At 45.7% G+C, this 20,868-nt stretch overlaps 2 protein-coding genes across 6 annotated transcripts in view; both read left to right on the top strand.

The window, feature by feature from the left end:
- Window positions 1-1,842: 1,842 nt before the first annotated feature.
- Window positions 1,843-14,055, top strand: LOC116952443 (pseudouridine-5'-phosphatase-like). Of its 3 annotated transcripts, XM_032971788.2 has the most exons (5): window positions 1,848-1,995; window positions 2,208-2,274; window positions 3,613-3,831; window positions 10,801-11,030; window positions 13,485-14,055. In XM_032971788.2, exons 2-5 carry the CDS (start codon window positions 2,247-2,249, stop codon window positions 13,662-13,664), a joined length of 657 nt encoding a protein of 218 aa, XP_032827679.2. In that variant the 5' UTR covers window positions 1,848-1,995; window positions 2,208-2,246; the 3' UTR covers window positions 13,665-14,055. The 3 variants fall into 3 exon arrangements, with proteins under 3 accessions (XP_032827677.2, XP_032827679.2, XP_032827678.2); XM_032971786.2 differs by lacking the exon at window positions 2,208-2,274 and having other exon boundaries at window positions 1,843-1,995; XM_032971787.2 differs by lacking the exon at window positions 1,848-1,995 and having other exon boundaries at window positions 2,002-2,274.
- Window positions 14,056-14,207: 152 nt separating this feature from the next.
- The window catches only part of LOC116952441 (mitogen-activated protein kinase kinase kinase kinase 4-like), a 120,868-nt gene continuing 114,207 nt past the window's right edge, over window positions 14,208-20,868 (top strand). For all 3 annotated transcript variants that reach the window (XM_076074408.1, XM_032971777.2, XM_076074407.1), the window contains exons 1-2: window positions 14,208-18,011; window positions 19,907-19,972. In XM_076074408.1, the coding sequence (XP_075930523.1) occupies window positions 17,955-18,011; window positions 19,907-19,972 (123 nt within the window). In that variant the 5' untranslated portion in view covers window positions 14,208-17,954. The remainder of the gene's footprint in view (window positions 18,012-19,906; window positions 19,973-20,868) is intronic.

The following is a 20,868-nucleotide window of genomic DNA, read 5'->3' as shown; positions in this document are numbered from 1 at the left end:
GGATGGCTTCATGAACGAATCTTTTGATTTAAAGCTTCGTGACTGCAGGGATTCACATTCTTGGTTCTTTCGGTAAAGTGACTTTACCGAAAGAACCAAGAATATGAGCGAATCTTTGTTGATAGCCAATGGGCTTGCAAAGGGGCCGTCCATAAATGACGTCACGCACCTGGGGGGGGGGTTAGACATTCGTGACGATGTGACGGAGGGGAGGGGGTTTGCGAAATGTGACGTCACATCAAAATGCACAACTTTAAATAAATATAGACAACACGTTCTACTTAAATAAATGTTTTCTCCTACATCAGAGTGCAGCACCACATAAAATACGCACTACAACGACAATAGTTTAAAGAGATTTGAAGCATGTGTTTTTTTTTGGGGGGGGGGGCAGAGCTTTGTGACGTCATATTTGAGGGGGGGTCTGACATTTTGTGACGCCGTGTGGCGAAGCGGGGGGGGTAAAACATCGTCCAAGGTCGCGTGACGTCATTTATGGACGGCCCCAAAGTACCATCGTCTTAGGGAAATCTATTTCGTGAGCCAGCCGCATTAAAATAATGATCAGCCTCGGAGTCCGCCTTCAGCTCACGAACACGGTCCGAGACAATGCACTACCATTTTTCGATTTAAAGCTTTCGTGACTGCAAGGATTCATCTTCGTTGGTTCTTTCGGTAAAGTCACCACGTAGAATGAGAATAAAATAATAAATTGATAAAATAAAATAACACAATATTCTCACGACGTTTCGGCCACAACACAAGCGGTCTTGTGTTGTGGCCGAAACGTCGTGGGAATATTATTGTGTTATTTTATTTTATCAATTTATTATTTTATTCTCATTCTACGTGGTGACTTTACCGAAAGAACCAACGAAAATGCACTACCATTTTTAGCTCGTGGGGAGCAGCTACAAAATGGGAACTTTTTTGACGGTATCAAACTATATAAAAATAAGAATAGGTTTTACTCTTTCTGGCAAGAAAACAGGAGGTGTTAAAATGTACAAACAAAATGTGTTTGTTTGCATGCTCACCGCAAGTGCGTGTGGTTAATGGAGAAGGCCTCTACTAACTTGGAAATATCTTCTGGAAGTCATATTCTTGGTTCTTTCGGTAAAGTCACCACGTAGAAGGGAAACAATAAAATAATAAAAATATAAAACAATTAAATTTTCACGACGTTTCGACTGCAACACAATCAATCATCATCAAGTGTGAAAACCACAGCTAGAAAAAATTGTTGTATTCACACAAGCAATCATCATCACAGTCGAAACGTCGTGAGAATTTTATTGTTTTATATTTTTATTACTTTATTGTTTCCCTTCTACGTGACTTTACCAAAAGAACCAAGAATATGAATCCCTGCAGTCACGAAAGCTTTACATCAAAATCTTCTGGAAGGTTCTACCAACTTGCCAACAACTTGGCGACAATCTTCCGAACGACTTCTACCAACTTCTTTGGTTCTTTCGGTAAAGTCACGTAGAATGAGAATAAAATAATAAATTGATAAAATAAAATAACACAATAAAATTATCTCTCAAATTCTCCAGCGCTGTCCTCCAGACAGTCTCGTCCCTTCACCTGATGAAGGCCGCTTGTGTTGTGGCCGAAACGTCGTGAGAATATTATTGCGTTATTTTATTTTATAAATTTATTATTTTATTCTCATTCTACGTGGTGACTTTACCGAAAGAACCAAAGAAGATGAATCCTTGCAGTCACGAAAGCTTTAAATCGAGACTTCTACCAACTTGGCAACAATCTTCCGGAAGATGTCTACCAACTTTGGAAATATCTTCTGGAAGGTTCTACCAACTTGGCCATAATCTTCCGGAAGAAGCCTATCAATTTGACGTCGAAACCTCCGGAAGATTGCTACCAACTTGGCACCAATCTCCCGGAAGATCCCTTCTCCCTCTGCCGGCAGAGTGTGTGACATGTCTTCCGTGAGCCATGTCATCTTTGACATGGATGGACTCCTCCTGGGTCAGTACGATTCTTCCTGCCCCGTAGGGCGCTTCGGCTTGCACGCTCGGACAGTGTTGGCTTTGCGTCTCTGTGCCGCGTTGTTATTATTTATCACTTTGGTCGGATACAGCCCGCGACGCAGGCCGCTGGTCAGCCTCCTTGTGCGTGTTTGAGTTTTCGCTGGCAGGCGTTCACCTGCGAAGCGGAGGTGTTGATTAATGTTTGTACAGGGATAGTAGCGGCCCTCCTATGGTCAACGCCACTGCTGGATGAGGGCCCTTCCCACACGCCGCCCGAGTAAGTGTTGGCTGTTTTGACCATACTTCACCACTGCCGGTAAATGGAGGTTGGTAAAGGCGGGCTGCAGATATCGATTGTGGGAGCGTAGAAGTACCGTACAATAATGGATTGTTCTGCATTGCCCTATGGAAACCTGTTCGTGCATGATGCTTACCTATCCCGGCCGCTGTCCAGGCTGAAAAGCTTCAGAGATCTCTTGAGTGATTTGGCCACGGACACTTAAAGATTTACAGCAACTAAAAGCTTTACTTAAGCTCAAGATAAACGTTGTGCAATCACACTTAATAAAGAAGCCGCGTGAACAATTGTGCTCATTAAGTCACGTAAACAAAACTTAAATTAGTTACTACATCAGCCCACCGGTGTGTTGGAGAGTAAATCCACAACATTAACAATTTGAGTCGTGCGCAGTTTCGCTGGTAATTACAACAATCATCATCAGGCTATCGCCAGACAACACACCGGTGGGCTGAAGTTGTCACTATTTCGCGTTTTGTTTACGTGACAAATCCCTTACAAATTGGCTGTGTCGGGTGGTGGAGGGTTTCGACACATTTATACTTACGCGATATAAGCCAAAAACTTTTATTTTGAATCTTGTACACGACCTTATTCTAAACTCCATCTCCACGGGAGTATTTATTTTGCTGCCACTATCGTTAGTCTCAACCACCGACTTATCTTTTCATTCTTACATCAGCCGTCGTGTCCACCACGACATGAACAATCGACTGCTCTGAACTGACACGTTATCCGTTATACTCTTCGCAGCGATTTGACTTACGTCTCCGAATCGCCCTCAATGTGCCTGACTCCACATCATATCTCGGTCGCTAAGCCGAGTTGAGCTTGGTTAGTATTTAAATGGGAAACACCCTTGGAAGACGAGGTAGGCTTGGGAGGCGAGGTGGCCCGTCTATGGCGGCAGTACGACGTTGTATTCTTGAAACTGCAGAGCTTTGACTGTCAACCCCACCAATTCATAGGTTGATTTTCTCCAGACACTCCAGTGTTCAACAAACAATATTCCACGGAATTGGCCTTTAACGCAGCTGCTGTGCGTGCGTGCGGCGACGGGACTCCTTTCCATCCCTGACCCCGCCTACTTACCCTGGGGTGACACCCACCTCAAACCTCTACATATAACCTCTTGTTGCAGCAGCCCTTTCTTGTTCAGCAGTTCTACTGCTGTATCTTTCTTCCTGATGACGATTGCTTGTGTTGCGGTCGAAACGTCGTGATTTATTATTTATTTTTCTACCTACGTGACTTTACCGAAAGAACCAAAGAGTATGCACGGCATTGTTACGATGATGACGATTATTGTTTTTGCAGACACGGAGCGCCTGTACACAGAGGTGTTCGAGGACATCTGCAGGCCTCACGGCAAGCGGTACACCTGGGCGCTCAAGTCGCAGGTGATGGGCAAGAAGTCGCTTGACGCGGCGCGCGTCATCCGCGATTCGCTGGAGCTGCCGATGACGCCCGAGGAGCTGCTGGCAGAAAGCATCGCTCGCCAGGAGAAGGTCTTTCCAAGCGCACGGCTCTTACCGGGTACCTGCACGCGTAATGTCGGCCCAGTTTCAGCTGGATTTGTTGCATCTTGCGCGTTCAGACGCGCTTCTGCGGCCGTCTGGAATGCTGTTACAATTTGAGGAAGCCACTGGAGCGGTGCACTTTTAAATCTCGATTCAAAACGAATTTCTTTAGAACTTATTTTTGTGTCGGCTACGTAGGCTGCGAAAGAAGTTCAACATACGTACGTAAGCACGTCGCGATTCTGTTATGCGCAGCGTTTGGTTAGCATGTGTGGATGAGCGTCCGTCTCGTGTGCTTTGAAGTGCTTTGAGTGATTGTTTTAATAACGTGCATTCTCTTGCTCGGGTCATGTTTACTTTTTACCCGAGTGGAATTGCAAGTTTACCTTTTTGTAAATGCAGCGAGTGTAGTTTTTGCAAACTTGGAGTGTTGCTATATAAAAAAATGTTTCCAATATTAAATTACTTTTCCTGCAGCACACACTGTGTTCATAAAATCGACTCGTGTTAACATCACACGAATACAAAAACACATATTGAACACAAAATGGGGTTGCTGACAAATACAAGAAAGCTATACACAAATGCAAACATTTTGGTATTGCTTCCAAAGCTTCCGGAATAGGATTTCTCGCGGAAAAGTATGAAAAGCATACATTTGTGAAAAAAATTTGGGGTGGATCCATCGACTGTCTTTAGTCGGTGAAAAATCACGAGAGGTCATCATCCTTGCCACCTTGCACAGCTGCAGGTTTGGGGCAAGCGCCAAGCATTTCTGCACAGGACACTATGAAGAGGCGGAGAAGATACTGCCAAACTGGTGTCCATTTGTACGTTCAAAGAACTTGCCTCTGTGCGGCCCACTGTTTTTCGACACAGCCAAACAGCTCGCCAAAGAGCTTGGGCCTCAACGAATTCATGGCTTCCTGGAGCGATTAATAAATATATATAACGACACGGGAAAATCCACAGGGTGCAGATCGGCAAGTATGTCATTCCGGTCGACCATTTTAAGCAAGCTGCCCCCTCTGCCGCAACAGTACGATCCCAATGACATTGAGTGGCGATTGACCATCCCCATAGTCCCAATGATGGAGATGATTATTCTGGTTATGTGATGGATTGACGAATGAGTAGCGGTGGAACGATTCACCTTCCATGGCTGTGATTTATATGCTTCAATATGAATTTATTTTTCAATACTATCTAACTCAGGTTGAAAGCGTTAATGCATTAGCTCTGTCCGTCCATCGGTAACAGGGTTTCATGGTAACTCGTGCAAAGATGATCTAATATGAACAAAATTGTAGGATAAAGTTAAGTTGCCATTGGGGACCTACCCCAGAAAAAAAGGGTTGCTACAAACGCAGACACGAAATCCAGCGCAACAAAACATTCGCCTTGATGCTAACACCGTAACAGCTCTTACTAATGAGATAATTGCGTGTAACATCATCTTGTGGCATCCCATGTGATGCGCCGTACGATATCCGATTGTGCGACTGAGAACGTGATATTGTCAATGGTAATTAAATACGTTCAAGGACAAACACGTTTCAGAAAACACGACAGAATATTAGATTTTTTTGGTCGTTCAACATTGCTGTTAGTGGTAGCACCTCTAGAAGCTGCAGGGGTGATATGAACCCATTCCATACAAAATTGAAAACGAATTTGTGTTCAGTCTGTTGTCCTTCCCCCGCACCTCCGATTAGCACGGTTAGCTACGTATGGCGCGAAAGAAGTTCAACTTACATACATACAATATACAGTGAAGACTGCAGTAATCCATGGTGATACGGTGGTGGGGGCGGTGGCGTACCACGGATCCCGTTAATTTGAGGCACACCGTGGAGGTTCGTCTCGTCATCTGCGAGACAGATTTTGTGGCGACACTGTGTGCCGCGTGTTACAGGAAGGGAAGTAGCCGTGCCACTCCGTTCATCCGCAAAAACTTCACGGATTACAAGGGAGGCGCAGGGACAAATTGAAAAACGTCAAATCTTACACCCCGCAATTTGATGCAAGTATTGTTTTTTTTATAAACGATAATTAATCGTTGCATCGTTCCACTCCTAATGAGCCACTGTATTTTACGCAGTAAATATCAGTTGATAGGTCAGGAATGATTCACTTCCCGCATCACCACGCAATTTCATGAACTTTTATCATTGGAGGTCATCATTATATGAACAAATATATGCTTTTTTTCTCGTGTATTTTGTCCAAATAATTTGCAAACATTTTTTTTTAAGTGTAAATAATCCTTTCTTAAATGTACTCCATTTAATGCGCGTATCTTAAGCATAAGCGTCTATTTGGAGTGTACGAGTGTAAAATCACGTGAGTTTTCACAGCAGAGGACCGGAATGAGATATTTTCTGCGACGAGTTTGCCTGAGGGTAATGTGAATAAAGAAGCTGTCTTCTCACAAGGAGAAATAATGAACACTGCTATCCTGCATTACTCGCACTCTGATTCACCGCATCTTAAGAGCCATTTTTTGCATTGCCCTCCATGCCACATTCCAGGAAACCGATAATCTGCGGCCCGATGCTCCACCGCGTGATGTTACGTCTGTGCTAAGTGCAGGGGCATCTGAGACAACCGCTATCAACGCAGGTCTAACTGTAGCATAGAGAGCCACTTAACTCTTTAGAGACTGTGACTCAAAGCAACCATTGTTTTGTTGCTGCTGCTCCTTCATACTGCAAATGTGAAAATGATACACTGCTAATTTCAGCTATGGATGTTGTGGTCCTTTAAGTTGTACGCGTGTTTGTGTGTTAAAATGCTTAGCTCGAATGTGAATAGATACGCATTTTGTTCATTTATTTCCCTCCAAAATTGTGGTTGTCGGCATTATGTTTAGTTTTATGCAGCATAGTTCATGCAACCTGTATCTCACAATTGCTGAGGAACGACAGACGAGCTAGAAGGCAGCCAGGAGTGAGCTGGAGACAATGATTGCCCAAGTTCTGCAGTCCTCTCTATATCAAGACGTTTTCATCCAATAAATGAGTGTGTATCACGTCATGAGATTAAAAATATTCAATTATTTTAGAGAGCAGTGCAATCGTTCATGTTGGAGAATGGCCCATGAAAGCGGATATCACAGGGCTACTGCTGAGTTCTCTTCAGGTGACCTCTGGCTCACACAGTAAAAGGGCAGCACCTTCCCACCTTCCTCTGCCAGTGAGAGTAATAATTTTCGCATGATGGTCAAACTGATAAATGTGATTCTCAGAGCTCGAATTCGGGAAAATTAAATGCAGAACTGAATTGAGTGATGGGTTTTTTGTTGTTGTTGTGCAGTCATTGGTGACCACCCTAAAACCACCAATGCTCTCTACACCTGAGAACCCGGTTTAACCACAGGCGTTGCCTGGATTCCAGCCCAGTATCTCAGTTCTACCAGCTCACAGATCTGACCTCTGAGCGACTTGGCCACCTCAAGGATAGCTTCATCTTATACAGCCACTCTTTCCAGTCACAAACTCAAGCATTTCTTAATTTCAAACAGTGTTGTGTGTTCCCTCCCCACTGAGAACAGTAGCACATCCTAAACAAAACAATAAACTGCGCACAAATGGTCTCGCAGAAATGAACATAACGCGGCAATCGTATGGGACAATTGGGTTCTCCGTGATGTGAAAGCCACGTGACATGTGATGGCGTTTAAATGGGCTTCCTTTTACTGCCCAGATGCAGTGAAGAAGGGCGCACACTTCCGTTGCAAGAAATGTAATATCCGCCATTAAAATACTGCTGATAAACACATTAGGTTTTTCCGTGGACTACAACTGCCCCTTGTTATTATTATCACTTAAAAGCCGTAGCTGGCTCTGCGTTCCCTCACCGTGTAGTGTTAGATTAATGTGCTTTAAAGTGCAGTCTGTTGCCGCGTTAATATCGCGCCCGTCTTATCAGAACTGTTGTAAGAACAGCCCTCATTTCGATTTAAAGCTTTCGTGACTGCAAGGATTCATCTTCTTTGGTTCTTTCGGTAAAGTCACGTAGAATGAGAATAAAATAATAAATTGATCAAATAAAATAACACAATAATATTCTCACTATCTTCTTTGGTTCTTTCGGTAAAGTCACGTAGAATGAGAATAAAATAATAAATTGATAAAATAAAATAACACAATAATATTCTCAGTGAAATAACACAATAATATTCTCAGTGAGAATATTATTGCGTTATTTTATTTTATCAATTTATTATTTTATTCTCATTCTACGTGACTTTACCGAAAGAACCAAAGAAGAACAGCCCTCATCTCACGAAAGAAAATAAGCCGCCAGCTTAGCGCAAAGGAAGTGTAACGATGCATCGATTCACTTTGATTCTTAAGCTCACAACGTACATGCCCTTTGTTAATCTGCTGCTGGACGTAGGCCTACCCCACACTGTTGGTCACAGGGGTTGATTGACCGTAATTGACGGCGCTGCTATGTGCGGGTTGGTGGGGGGGGCCCAGGACCAGTTCAGATATGACACGCCACTCGTCGTTGTCTGTGGTCAGGAATAGAACTCGGGTCACCAGGTTTCATGGTGCAGCTTTGCTGGCCACCACTCGGCCCACGATTTATTGTAACTCATGGGGAACGGGTTAACCGCAGTGGAAATCCGGACTGTAGCGCATTCTTTGTTAATGCCTGAAACACCTGGAATTCCATTGCTTCAAAAATGTCTTTGGCTACCCTCCCTTCTAAATCACAATGTGATGCTTAGTTGTCGACTCTGTGTGATAACGTCACTTACAATTTATAATTGACACATATGGCTGTCTGTTTATGATACTAGTGCAACATGCACCAAAATTCGAATTGAATATTTTCTGTATGATCAATGATTTCTAATAGTAATTTGTCCGAGCCAAATTTTGTGACAGGAAATATATTTAATTTAATATCGTTTAGGCTTGTGCACTGTTCCCATCTTTTACACGATTGTTGTGTTGGCTATAATTTAATCTATTACATGGTTGTTGTGTTGGCTATAATTTAATCTATCACATGGTTGTTGTGTTGGCTATAATTTTATCTATTACATGGTTGTTGTATTGGCTATAATTTTATATATTACATGGTTGTTGTGTTGGCTATAATTTAATCTATTACATGGTTGTTGTGTTGACTATAACTTTATCTATTACATGGTTGTTGTATTGGCTATAATTTTATCTATTACATAGTTGTTGTATTGGCTATAATTTTATCTATTACATGGTTGTTGTGTTGGCTATAATTTTATCTATTACATGGTTGTTGTATTGGCTATAATTTTATCTATTACATGGTTGTTGTATTGGCTATAATTTTATCTATTGCATGGTTGTTGTATTGGCTATAATTTTATCTATTACATGGTTGTTGTTTTGGCTATAATTTTATCTATTACATGGTTGTTGTATTGGCTATAATTAAAATTAGTTTTTTTGTGCTCTGATTTATAATCGCTTCGTTGTTGTAGCCTTTTTTACGTAAATATACAAGTGAGAATATCCTCATCATTTCGACCTCTTCCCTTGGTTCAACAAAACAAACTTGGGGACGTAGCGTGCGACCGATTGCCGTGTGACCTCGGTTGCTCCCATGGATCTCGGCGACTGGAGAGAGAAGCGTGCCGGGGTGAAGCTGGGAGTTCTTTTTCCCTTCCCGCCCTCCTTTCCCCGCCCCGAGCAGAAACCCAGATTTTAGTTGAATTACGTCAAAAGGGATTTATCACTTCCACGTCGTGCCTTAGTAATATAATGCTGGGTAATGCGCAGTACCCAGGGATGATGCCAGGGCTTGTGAGATCGGGTCACCGATATTTTACCGTGTACCATACGTGTGCAGCCCTCTTGGGAGGAGGTGCCTCCACATTGCCACTTTGGATGTGGGGGGTTATTGACCGTAATTCACCACTCCAATCGGCGCGGGGTCGGTGAAGGCAGGGAGCATGGTATGGTACAATGGGAGATATTGCTGCACTGCTACTTACCACGTAGCTCCCCAGCGGCCTATGACACCTATTTTATGTGTGGTCGCGGGCCATCCAAATGCTATGCAGGCTCATTCCTGCACAGCTCCTGAGATCTGATTAAAAAGCCAAATATTTTGAGTGATTTAAGTCATAAAATTACCATGTTTGTGGGTCAATGTGTAAGAATGTGAATGGCACTGTAGCTGGTGTATTTTGTACTGAAAATTCCAGGCGATAAGACTTACCCTTTGAACGGACTGTACTATTTATTGACCTACATGGTCATGAAATGTGTTGTTATGAAATATGTTGTTGATAGTTTAGTGCACGCGTAATTTGATTGTATATGATTACTCTTCACACGGTGCCTATGTACGTATGCAATTTAATTCAGGCAGTGTTTTGGACAATGCATATAAAACACATTTCGAGTAAAGGATCCAAAGATGAGCCCCAAAAACACATATCTCCTATTTTAGACGCTTCATTAAAGATTGCTGGAGCAGTGAATCATTGTTAAGCCACTTTGCTCTGAAGTCTAACTACCTGGGTTTGATCCCCGGCCACAATAAAAGTCGGTAGCAAGTGATATCTGAACCAGTTCTGCACTCCGCCTACCCACGAACTCCGGTCATGCTCACAGCAGTGGCTTTTGGCTAGCCATCGAACAAAGATGGTCACCGTATCGCGCTTTCAGATGCGCTTCTGCGGCTATCTGGAACGTTCTTCCTTCTGGTATTAGGAGGCCACTGGAGCTATGCACTTTTAAATCCAGATTGAAAACGATTTCTTTAGAACTGCTTTTATGTTGAGTTTGTTGTCCCTCCCCCAGCATCTCCCAATTAGCACGGTTGGCTACGTACGGTGCGAAAGAAGTTCAACATACATACATACATACACACACTCGACCCCTTCACCAGCCCGCACCGGGCAGCATGGTGAGGTATGGCCAAAGACGGACCGTACACGACGTCGAACTAACGACGGCGTGCCGTCCGGTGACGAGCGCAGGCGTGGAGAGGCTGATCAGGCACCTGCACGGGCACGGCGTGCCCATGGCCGTGGCCACCAGCTCGGCGCGGGCCACCTTCCAGATGAAGACCACCAACCACGGCGGCCTCTTCTCGCTCTTCCGCCACACGGTGCTGGGCGACGACCCCGAGGTGCGCAGCGGCAAGCCGGCGCCGGACGCCTTCCTGGTGGCCGCTCGCCGCTTCCAGCCGCCCGCCCGGCCCTCGCAGGTGAGCGGCCAGGGATGTGACCCCCCGCCAGCGCACCCCCCTCTCTTGTGCTGACCCCATCGTCTAGAGCTCATTCCTTCCTGCTGGCTGTCTGCTCTGCAGGCTCCCAGCCTTTGCACGGTGTCTGGCCGTCTGCTCAGCAGGCTTCAAGCTTCCAGCCCTAGCACGGTTACCTGGCAATGAGACGGGCCTCCGATAGCCGGAGGTGGCGAGAGGACAGCGACAAAGACCATTTGCGCTCTGCGATGTGTCTTCGGCTTGTACTGCGTGTTCTTAGCGAAGGGAGTCAATTCTTAGCGAAGGGAGTCAATGCATGCTACACGGCCTGACTGCAGCTAGCAGATAAGAAGTTTACTCCATAATATTGATGCTTTGTGAGTAAATTGTATTTTAGTTAGGGTAAAATACATCAACTTGAATACTCTACAATATTTCATGCTAACTTACATGGAGTATGAATTAACTTGGAGTCTTACATGGTTACCGCAATGTTACTATTGTATAAAAACGAATGGAAGAAAACAATATTTCTCAATGAGATCTTTCAAATTTTTTAAATTCCAAAATCATTTAAATCCACGAACACAATATAGATTAGCGGGACGTATATATGTGTATGTATGTGGAACTTCTTTCGCATTGTACATAGCCAACCGCGCTAATCAAAGGTGTGGGGCACGTGACCAAACGTCCCCTCTAGGGCCCCGAGGATCAAATGACCACACCTTCGCCAAGCCCGCGTCAGCTGTCATACAAACTCGGGCTGCGCAGCAGAGTTGCTACTCATATGATTACACGTTAAATTAACCCTTTCCCTTTCCGATGACGTCTGCAAGTTGCAGAGTGGGTCCCGTTCACTGCTGAATCTCGAAAGATGAAAGCGGTTAGCGTTGATTTTATTTAGAGAGGCGTAGCGACGTTGTTTTTAAATACATTGCATTCACCGCAGAGAACTGTAGCGACACGACCGCACTCTATGTTAGCAGACGTCAAAATATGCCTTGGTACGTCTTCCGATAAAGTTATTTTATTTTAGGTTTTCATCCAATTCCATTCCGCGTATGATCGTTGACACCACTAATGATCGTTGTATGCGGGGTTGCTGACGTAATGCGATCGCTGTACTGAGGTAGGAATCCACACAAGATAATACGTTCCGACAAACCACGTTTGTTTTGAACGGGCAATCTTTATGAGCAGGGTTCCTTATAAAGCGGTAATACCTACAATGCATAATTTAGATATACTTTTATGCATAAAAGGCATAATAGATAACTTGCTCAGAGTGATTCTAGTCCCTGTTCAAGTCTAGGCTCCCAGGTTCAAGAAATACCTCTTGTCCTTGACCTATGTATATATATACACGCGTGCCTCTCTTTGATACATGACGCACATCACACTTAGTCATCAGCAGAATTACTTTAAATTGCGATTCATGTTATATATTTTTGTTCATGATTTGCGGAAAAAATTCAGTACGCGTGGTAACTAGTGTACGCACATTTGTGCACAAATCTCTAATTGAAAGTCTAATTTATAGGCATGTCAAGATGTATCGATTCACTATTGAACTTATATTGTTACACTCACAATGCCTGCGTCGAATCACGTGTGCACGAATGTTGTAAATGTTGTTTGTCACATGGTCACGTCAACTTTCCGGAATCGAGAGATGCTGAAAGTTGTTCACAATGTCAACAAAGTCCTGTTACACCTTATAAATAGGTTAATGTGATTGAATGTCATTGTAATGTGTTGCTATTCAAGCACAAATTGTTATGGGACACGCAGACGAATTTCACACCATCACTTTTCGCTTTTGGCCAGAAGGTGAAGTTGATTTTGTTTAACCTGGTGAGATCGCAAAAAACCAAGCTAGTCTAATTTGCAAGCATGACCTGGGGAATTTGTCTGATTGCTATGATATAATCCCAATTAAAGAATATGAAGTATTATTTTTGAATTTGGAAAATGTTGACTCTGATGCCGGCACACAACGGCCTACTCTTGCCAATGGCAACGGGGGATCTTTGACTTCCACAGTGAAGCAGATGGCACGTGATATTGTGGTTATAGTGTACTAACCACTGCACCCACCGCTCCGCTTAATTTGCATTACGAGTGATGAATTTGAAAGAATTTGGATCAATTATAAATAGTCTTGCTTGTACTCATACTTTAGGTGTCAGGACACTTATTAATGTCACTATATTCCCCTGTTAGGCAGTGCATTGAGTAGCATCACTTAGCCTAGAAACACCGTTGCTTGTAAGTATCATAAGCTAATTGTATTCCGCATTTTAATTAAGAGCTCACCCTTGTTTGATTGGTTGTGTTCTGTCCTTTAGCTGCCACTCTGTTATTACTCACGACCGGCTGCATACAGTGTGCCATTTCTGCTCACCACACTCGCGCGAGCTAAATCGTCCCTGCACTTGCGTTTTCGTCCGACAGTGCCTGGTATTCGAGGACGCCCCGCTGGGGGTACAGGCGGGGCTGGCGGCCGGGATGCAGGTGGTGATGGTCCCGGACGAGAACCTGGACTCGAAGCTCACGGCCGGCGCCACGCTAGTGCTGCGCTCCTTGCAGGACTTTGTGCCAGAGTCGTTCGGGCTGCCGGCGTACAGCGACTGAGCGAACGATCACGTGGGAAGGGCTGAAGAAAGAGAGCGGCCGTTCGAATAATGCTGGGTGATGGCGATGGTTTGACTGGCTTACAGGGTCTTCTTCTTACTTATGTTGTGGGGTTGATCAGGAATGTGCTTAAATGTTCGTGTCCAGGTTGGCGAGTGAGCAAGTGGGTGGCTTCAGGAGTAACCTGGTGAATGTCTGAATCGCGGCTGGCGAATGAACGAAGCGAGCGGTGTGTGGGGAAGGTCATGTGGGCGCCCTGGGAGAAAGGAATCTGTGCGTTCCCCCTGTGTTGAGATTAACACTCTAAAGTTTACAAACTATACTACAGTCGGTGACTGTAATTCTCTAAAGGATTATAGAACTTGCAAATAAAAAAAATCTATGTACTATACAGTTTTTCGTCGTACTAAGTTTTTATTATTATTTACGTTTCCCAGAATAAATAAAAAATTCTGGAATTAATACCGACCCACGGATTACATCAATGGCAAGTGATATCTGAACCAGTCTTGGGTGCATCTTTCACCAATCCACACTGGTGAAATATGGTCAAACAATCCCCATTATTGACACGGTGTGGGGGAGGCCTCCCAGCCAGTTGCGGATTTGCAACGGGATCATATTTCTCGTTTCATGAAGTGCATGGTACGTATGAAAGATTCTACGCAGTTCCTGGCCAGTGGTTGACACTGCAAACGGTAATCCGCTAAATGTTCGTAATATACATGACCGATTCCACAAGTCGGGAACCGCCAACTTTTCTCTAGAGAAAATTTGGAATGAATGCACCAATTGGCACGCGTGAACGTACAAACCGCACACTGCGTGCTACTGGCCAGTGGGCAGGCACCTGCCAGCACCTACTCCAGTCTAATTAAGTCTCCGTGTGGTCCAGCCTGTGCTATAACACGGTAGTTGTGTTCCTGAAGAACACTGCGTTATGGAAATATTGTGTTATAGGGTAAAGAACAGTCCGCGATAACGCGTGAAATGCGTACGCAGGCCGAACAAAGACTGAGGCGCGTGGATAGCACCTGGGAGCATCTAGCAGCATCCCAAAGCCTTGTGTGACGTTACGCCGAGACAGCCGTTCGACCGCTTATTCCTCATGCGACGTAGTTCCGTCCGCTCGATCGCGTTATATCCAATTCGCATCCGTGTTATAAAAAAGTGTTCCCAAATACATTCGCCGTGTTTTATCCAATTCGCGTTATGAAAACAACACGCGGCGTGGTAGCAGAATTGACTGGACGTGTTTCAGCTAAAGGTGCAGCCCTGCAATTGCTCGCTCGTTCCACCGGTGGTGGAAAAAGCCTCCGCTAGACTGACCAGAAGATGGAAGACGAGAGCATACCCACATGTGACCCCCACCAAGTGAATAACTTGCCAGTTTACTTTAACTGCGGGGTACACATTGTGCTGCTGCGTGGACAGAAACAGTCCCCTTTCTCGGTTAAAAAGGTAAAATGTTATGTTCATTGTACATGACATTGCTACACGTGGGGGAAGTTGGAAACAGTTTTTATTTGACCGTTTTGTTTTCCACTCGGTCATAGGCAATGCAAATAAAACCGGGTTTGGCAACCCGAATCGATACGAACGACACAAGAGTGGGAGCCAATGCAGAAAACGCGTCTCGGAGGACATCCACAGCGGAGATGGAGGGATGAGCTCGGCTCCCGTGTAAGGGCTAGAGCCTTTGTAAAACACGTTAATTGTTGCATCACAAGGCCACGAGGGATGGCAACTAAAACTACACTTAGTTTATTTTACCAGGTCAGGCCCCACTGAGCTCATTTTGAGAAGCGACCTGGCTACAAACGATAGCTCGACGAAGCGGCTTATCTGTGTGGACATTTACAGCGGTCAAATACAGTACTCAGTAAATGCACGCTTCTGAACGTGTAAGGAAACCCCAGAGCACCCCGAGAAAAATCCACGCGACCACGGAGAGACGAAAACTTCAAATATACAGCAGGCGTGCAACAACTTTGGGGAGGCCTTCATCCAGCAGTGGGTAGATCAGAGCGCATGCAATTGACGGTTGCGTGCGATATTACGGATCTCATTTAAATGTTTCACATCCAGCGTTCCATGTAAGTGAAGTATAAGCAGAGACTGGGCACCCTAGACGCCTTTACATCGGTCGCACAAATCCCTTCTTGCGTCTTGCAGGAAGGGATTTGGGAAATGGAACTGCCAGGGCTCCAGCAGCCGCTGTGGCGACATTCCTGCGGTGACTCCGTCTCCTGCCAGCAGGTGGAGGCAGCCTCATCAATTGCAAGTGCGCACGTTAACACAAACAATGAGGTAATGGTATCACGAGACGCACTTAAGATGTAAACCAAACACGCGTCCAACGTACAGCGTACGTTGCACTGTATTTACATGTTGTTTATTTAACTGCGTCATTGTTTGGTTAGGAACTAAGCTTGTTTTCTCTTTTTAAGAATCGTCGCCAATCGGCAATGATCGATCCACTGCTGGATGAGAGCCTCCCGCCTGCCGTCGCCACCCCCATGGTTAACGTTTGTTGTGTTTTTTCTCACTCCGAGTCGACTACAGTGAGGTTTGAGCCATGTCCGAATGAATGTTAACAGCAACTGCGTAGAATCGGGCTGAAATCTTCGGGTATTTTACCACCACTACCCATCATCATGATGAACAAAGGCTGTGTGTTTCATTTCTACGGAAGCGTTACATTCCTCAGGCTAAAGGTAATGTTATTGGCGACCGTGGTAAAGTACTATACTTTAGGCCAATACTTTCCATTAATCCCCAGAGTCCCAGCTTAAACATTTGGCGTATAACGAGCCTTGTCCAATTCCATGAATTGCTGCGATTCGGGCAGGGCTGGAGGGACATTCACATTCATTGTGGCGGTTGTAATTTAGACGTAATATCTACACAATTATGTGTCAGGAAATATATCACTAAGATTACGCACCTACTAACCGTACTATTTGAATCTCCGGACGTTTTGGCAGTCAACCGTGAGGAGGTCTCTTGCCAATCATGAGAGAAGTACCATGCCAATCACGACGTCCCCATGATTGGCCGTCGAAACGCCCGCAGATGAAAATGCTCCAGCTGGAAGGCGCGCCATCTCTGCGCGAGATGTCTCACGATTGTTTGGATGTTCCATCACGATTCAAGCCACAGATCGATCGTCGTTTTTCCCTTGCGGTGCCTGTAAGAATCTAACTGTGGTGTGAATCTGAATTCTACTACAGTGATGTGAATATGTAACCTTTATAATGGCGTGAATCTAAAGATAGTATATAGTAGCATTAACCACTGGAGTCTATCGGGGGTATAAGTTTGTCATCTACAGAGGTGTGAATCTATGTTATGAACAGTGGTGTGTGAATATTTAGGCTACAGTCGTGTACATCTGGAGAGGCCTACGCCTCCTTTGAAAAACAAACACTTTTAATCGCAATGGGTACAGACATGAGTATAAACGAAGCAATCCATTTTTATCTTCGTTACTATCGTCGTCGTGAATATTATTAATCCAGCATGGTGTGTGTGTGTCGACTCTATACAGTGGCATGCATCCACGGGAAAGCCTGGCGACCAATAAACGATAACGTGTAACAGCCACAAACGAACACGAATCTGCAATAGTCGACTAAACGTCTTAAGAATGCAACGAAAAAACCTTGACTTAAAGCTTTCGTGACTGCAGGAATTCATATTCTTTGGGTCTTTCGGTACGTGACTTTACTTTACCGAAAGACCCAAAGAAAAATACAACGGAGACCCTCACCCCCATCCATCAATCAATGCACGCCTGGCCACGTGAATCAACACTGCCCCCCTTGTCAAGTCCCCGCCCACCGATCAGCTGATTTCCCCCACGCGCCCCTGGCCACTAGCCCCGCCCCAACACACGCGATTACAAATCCTACCACGTTTAAGCATCGGCGCAAGCCCCACCCCTGAACAGCCGGCGTCCAATGGCAGCGCGCGGAAGCAGCTTATCGCGAGTGGGCAATGCAAAGAGGGGGTGGTGGTTAGCGAGCGCGTTATATATAGCGGGCGGAGCCGCCGTGTTATTGTTCCCGAGATGCCTTGCGACGCGTTGAGCTGTCGCTAAGGGCCGCCTCATTCCCCCCGGCTCCGCCGCCGCCACCACCACCACCATAGTGCGCTCGCTGCGATCGCAATCCCTCATGGGCGCGACGATCCCGCTCACAAAAACAATATAAAGTTAGGAAAATCGGCCGCGCTCCGCCGCGACCGCGGCGACTTTTGTCGCCGACACGAGCGAGCCCTGCGGCGAGGATGGCGAGCGATTCTCCGGCGAGGAGTCTGGACGACATTGACCTGGCGGCTCTGCGGGTAACTTCCACCGACGTCCTCCTTGCTCCGTCGTCAGTTGTTATTTTTGTTGAGAGCACTTGGCGACAACAGTGTCGTTATCCACGTGTGTGTGTTGTTGGTGCCGCGGCGGTAATGTTGTTTCCCTACTTGTTTCCGTCCTGGGCACCGTGTGTGGTGTGAAGTATGGCCACGACTCGAGTCGAGCAACTTAGAACTTGGGTAAGAGGCCTCGAGGCAGTGTGGGTTGGCCGCTGTGAGGCGAGCGAGCAGACCGACTGGGCCGCTTCACTTGGTGGCCACTTGTCACGGCGGGAGAGAGGCGAAGGCGACTCGTAGACTCTGAGCGAGACGGGCGCAGAGCGACTTTTGGTTGCCCCATTGAAGCTGTAAGTGGCAACTCAAAGAGTCCTTGAGTGGTCACGAGAGCGACCGTGGGCGACTTTGTTGCTCATCGGCGGCGACCGCTTGTTGCTCCTGTAATGAAAGCGATTTTGTTAAAAAACAAGCAACCAGTTGCTCTAATGACGTGGGGCAACTTGTATGCTCTTAGGAGTGGCAACGACTGTTGATCAACAGGAGTGACCAGATGCTCTAACGAAAGCGATTTTATTTTTTAAATCCGTTACCAATTTGAACTCAAGTGGCGGCGAATGTGTTGCTTGGCAGGAGTGACCAGTTGCTGTATAGTGCCAGCAAAGTGGAGATTTCTTGAGAGCGACTTGGTCGCACAAGAAGCTATATATGATCCTTATGGCGGTACCCCGGGGTACCGAATAATACAAACTGGCCGAGACAAATAAATATTTTATTTCTGGGACACTTTTTTGTCCAGGGGTGTACTTTACTCCGCGTCTTGGGGTACAAATTAATCCGAAATCGGTGCCACACTCCGCGATGTTGACACGAATCGAGGTCGATTGCGCTGAAACCCTGAACGCTCGCGTACGCACCGTAGTGGTGCATCGTAGTGTCCAGCTCGTCGAGATGAGTCGATTGCTGCATCGCCGACCATCGACAGACTAAGAATGACTGCATCACGGACATTATGCGAGAGCCGGGGTCACTATGGAACCCCGGGGTACCGTCGTAAGGTTCATAAAGTAAGTCGCCAGGTCGCCACGTGCATGTCTGGACTCGCCCAGTCACTGAAAACGTATCGAAAGCACAGCCCTCTTGCTCGATCTACAGCTGGATGAAAGACTCTGTACGATGGCAGTGGGAGGGTTGGTGAAGGGGAACTCGGTCAAGGGACTTGTTCAGATGGCGAGATGTGAACTACCTCTCCCGCCTGGTATGCAGCAGGACGTGGGTTCACTCCCGACCCTGTGACGCCTGTATATTTGGCGTCTTGCTTGTCTCTCTCCCCGTGGTCGCGTGGATTTTTTCCCCCCCTCCGCATTTGTGATCAACGTGTTGTGTTTTTAGAGTATTTGGCTGCAATAAATTCCCATGTGATAAGCCACTCTTCGTTGAGCTATCATTTGTGATAGCCAGGTCGCTTCTAAAAAAGAGCTACATAGCTCAGTGGGCATTACCTGTTAAAAATAACTAAATAATTCAATACATGTGACGTGCCACAGATGTCACTTGCGTGGCCGGTAGCTGGGTTTAGAGCGTTGTATGCCCCCCCCCCCCGTTAAGTATAAATTACAAACTTTGAACTCTCTTTTAAAGTTGAGGCATGTGACCATTTATAGGAACCGTGGTCACTTCCACAAAAGGTTTATTTTTTCATGTACAAATGTTACTGTTAATAAGGAAGCTTCAAAGTTTAACTTGGTTGCAGTTCGTTTGTTATTGCTTCTGTTGATATAAAAAATGTGGTTTGTGTTCGGGCCCGAGACCAGTTTTACGACGCATTTTCCATCTGCCCTCCCTTCCCTCGCTTGCCCAATGTTGCCGCGCCCTGCCAGGAGCCTGCCGGGATATTTGAGTTGGTGGAAGTCGTGGGGAATGGAACGTACGGGCAAGTGTACAAGGTATTTTCTATCCATAAAATTTGCCGTATTACCCTCTCCTTGCTGACACAGATGTGCTGGCGCTTTTTAGGCTAGTAAACAATGCACGATGTAACATCGATTATTACGCTCACCAACTCGTTTGTGAGAATTGATTGTTTACAATTGAAAGCGGGGTGGTGGGAAGCCTTTTCTTTTAATGAGGTTTGTCCAGGATATGACTTTAGATTCCTTTGGCGAGCTCAGTGTTGTGCTCAGCCACTGCACTGCAGGTCACAACACTTCTCTCGTGATTCTTAACGTGCACGCTTCCACTCTGGAATTTCCTCCCTTCGCTTCTTTTCTCAAACGCCAAATTTACGGGCATCAGGGTCGGGATCGAACCCACGACCTCTTACATGCAAGGCGAGATGGCCTGATTTGAGCAGAGTTGCCAAAGCATCACGGCTTTAAATCTTAAGTTCACATTCTGTACAAGATTGTCTCGGTCCATCAACCCTTCTGGGTTTGTAAAATTAGTACTTCCTTACGAGGCTGCACCACGTGGATGTGTGCAGAGAGAAGTGGGTAATATATATAATTATCACGTACATAAACTGACCCCTGCCATAGGGATGTGGAATTCCCACCACTTGCTTAGTACCACTTGCTAGACTTGAACGACGCCCCGCCCTGGTATTCACACGGGAGACCCTTTGATTTGCCTCTTGAGTATTCTGTAAAAATATTTGCCTCTCCCCTGTATTGGCTGACAAGCTTGGGTAAGAACCACAGACGCGTGTGTGGTGAGTGGATCGACCGGCTTAGTGGAAACAAGGTACCCCTTAACGTCCTTTGTTAGCGACAGCTGACAGGGCTCCCTTTATATCCGGGCGGCATAGCGTTGCATCTTACTTGAGACGAACAGCAACAGAACC

Source organism: Petromyzon marinus, chromosome 47 (assembly GCF_048934315.1).
Source record: "Petromyzon marinus isolate PM22_M1 ecotype Great Lakes invasive population chromosome 47, UKy_Petmar_22M1.pri1.0, whole genome shotgun sequence".
NCBI lineage: Eukaryota > Metazoa > Chordata > Hyperoartia > Petromyzontiformes > Petromyzontidae > Petromyzon > Petromyzon marinus.
This window is presented reverse-complemented; position numbering and strand designations above follow the sequence as displayed.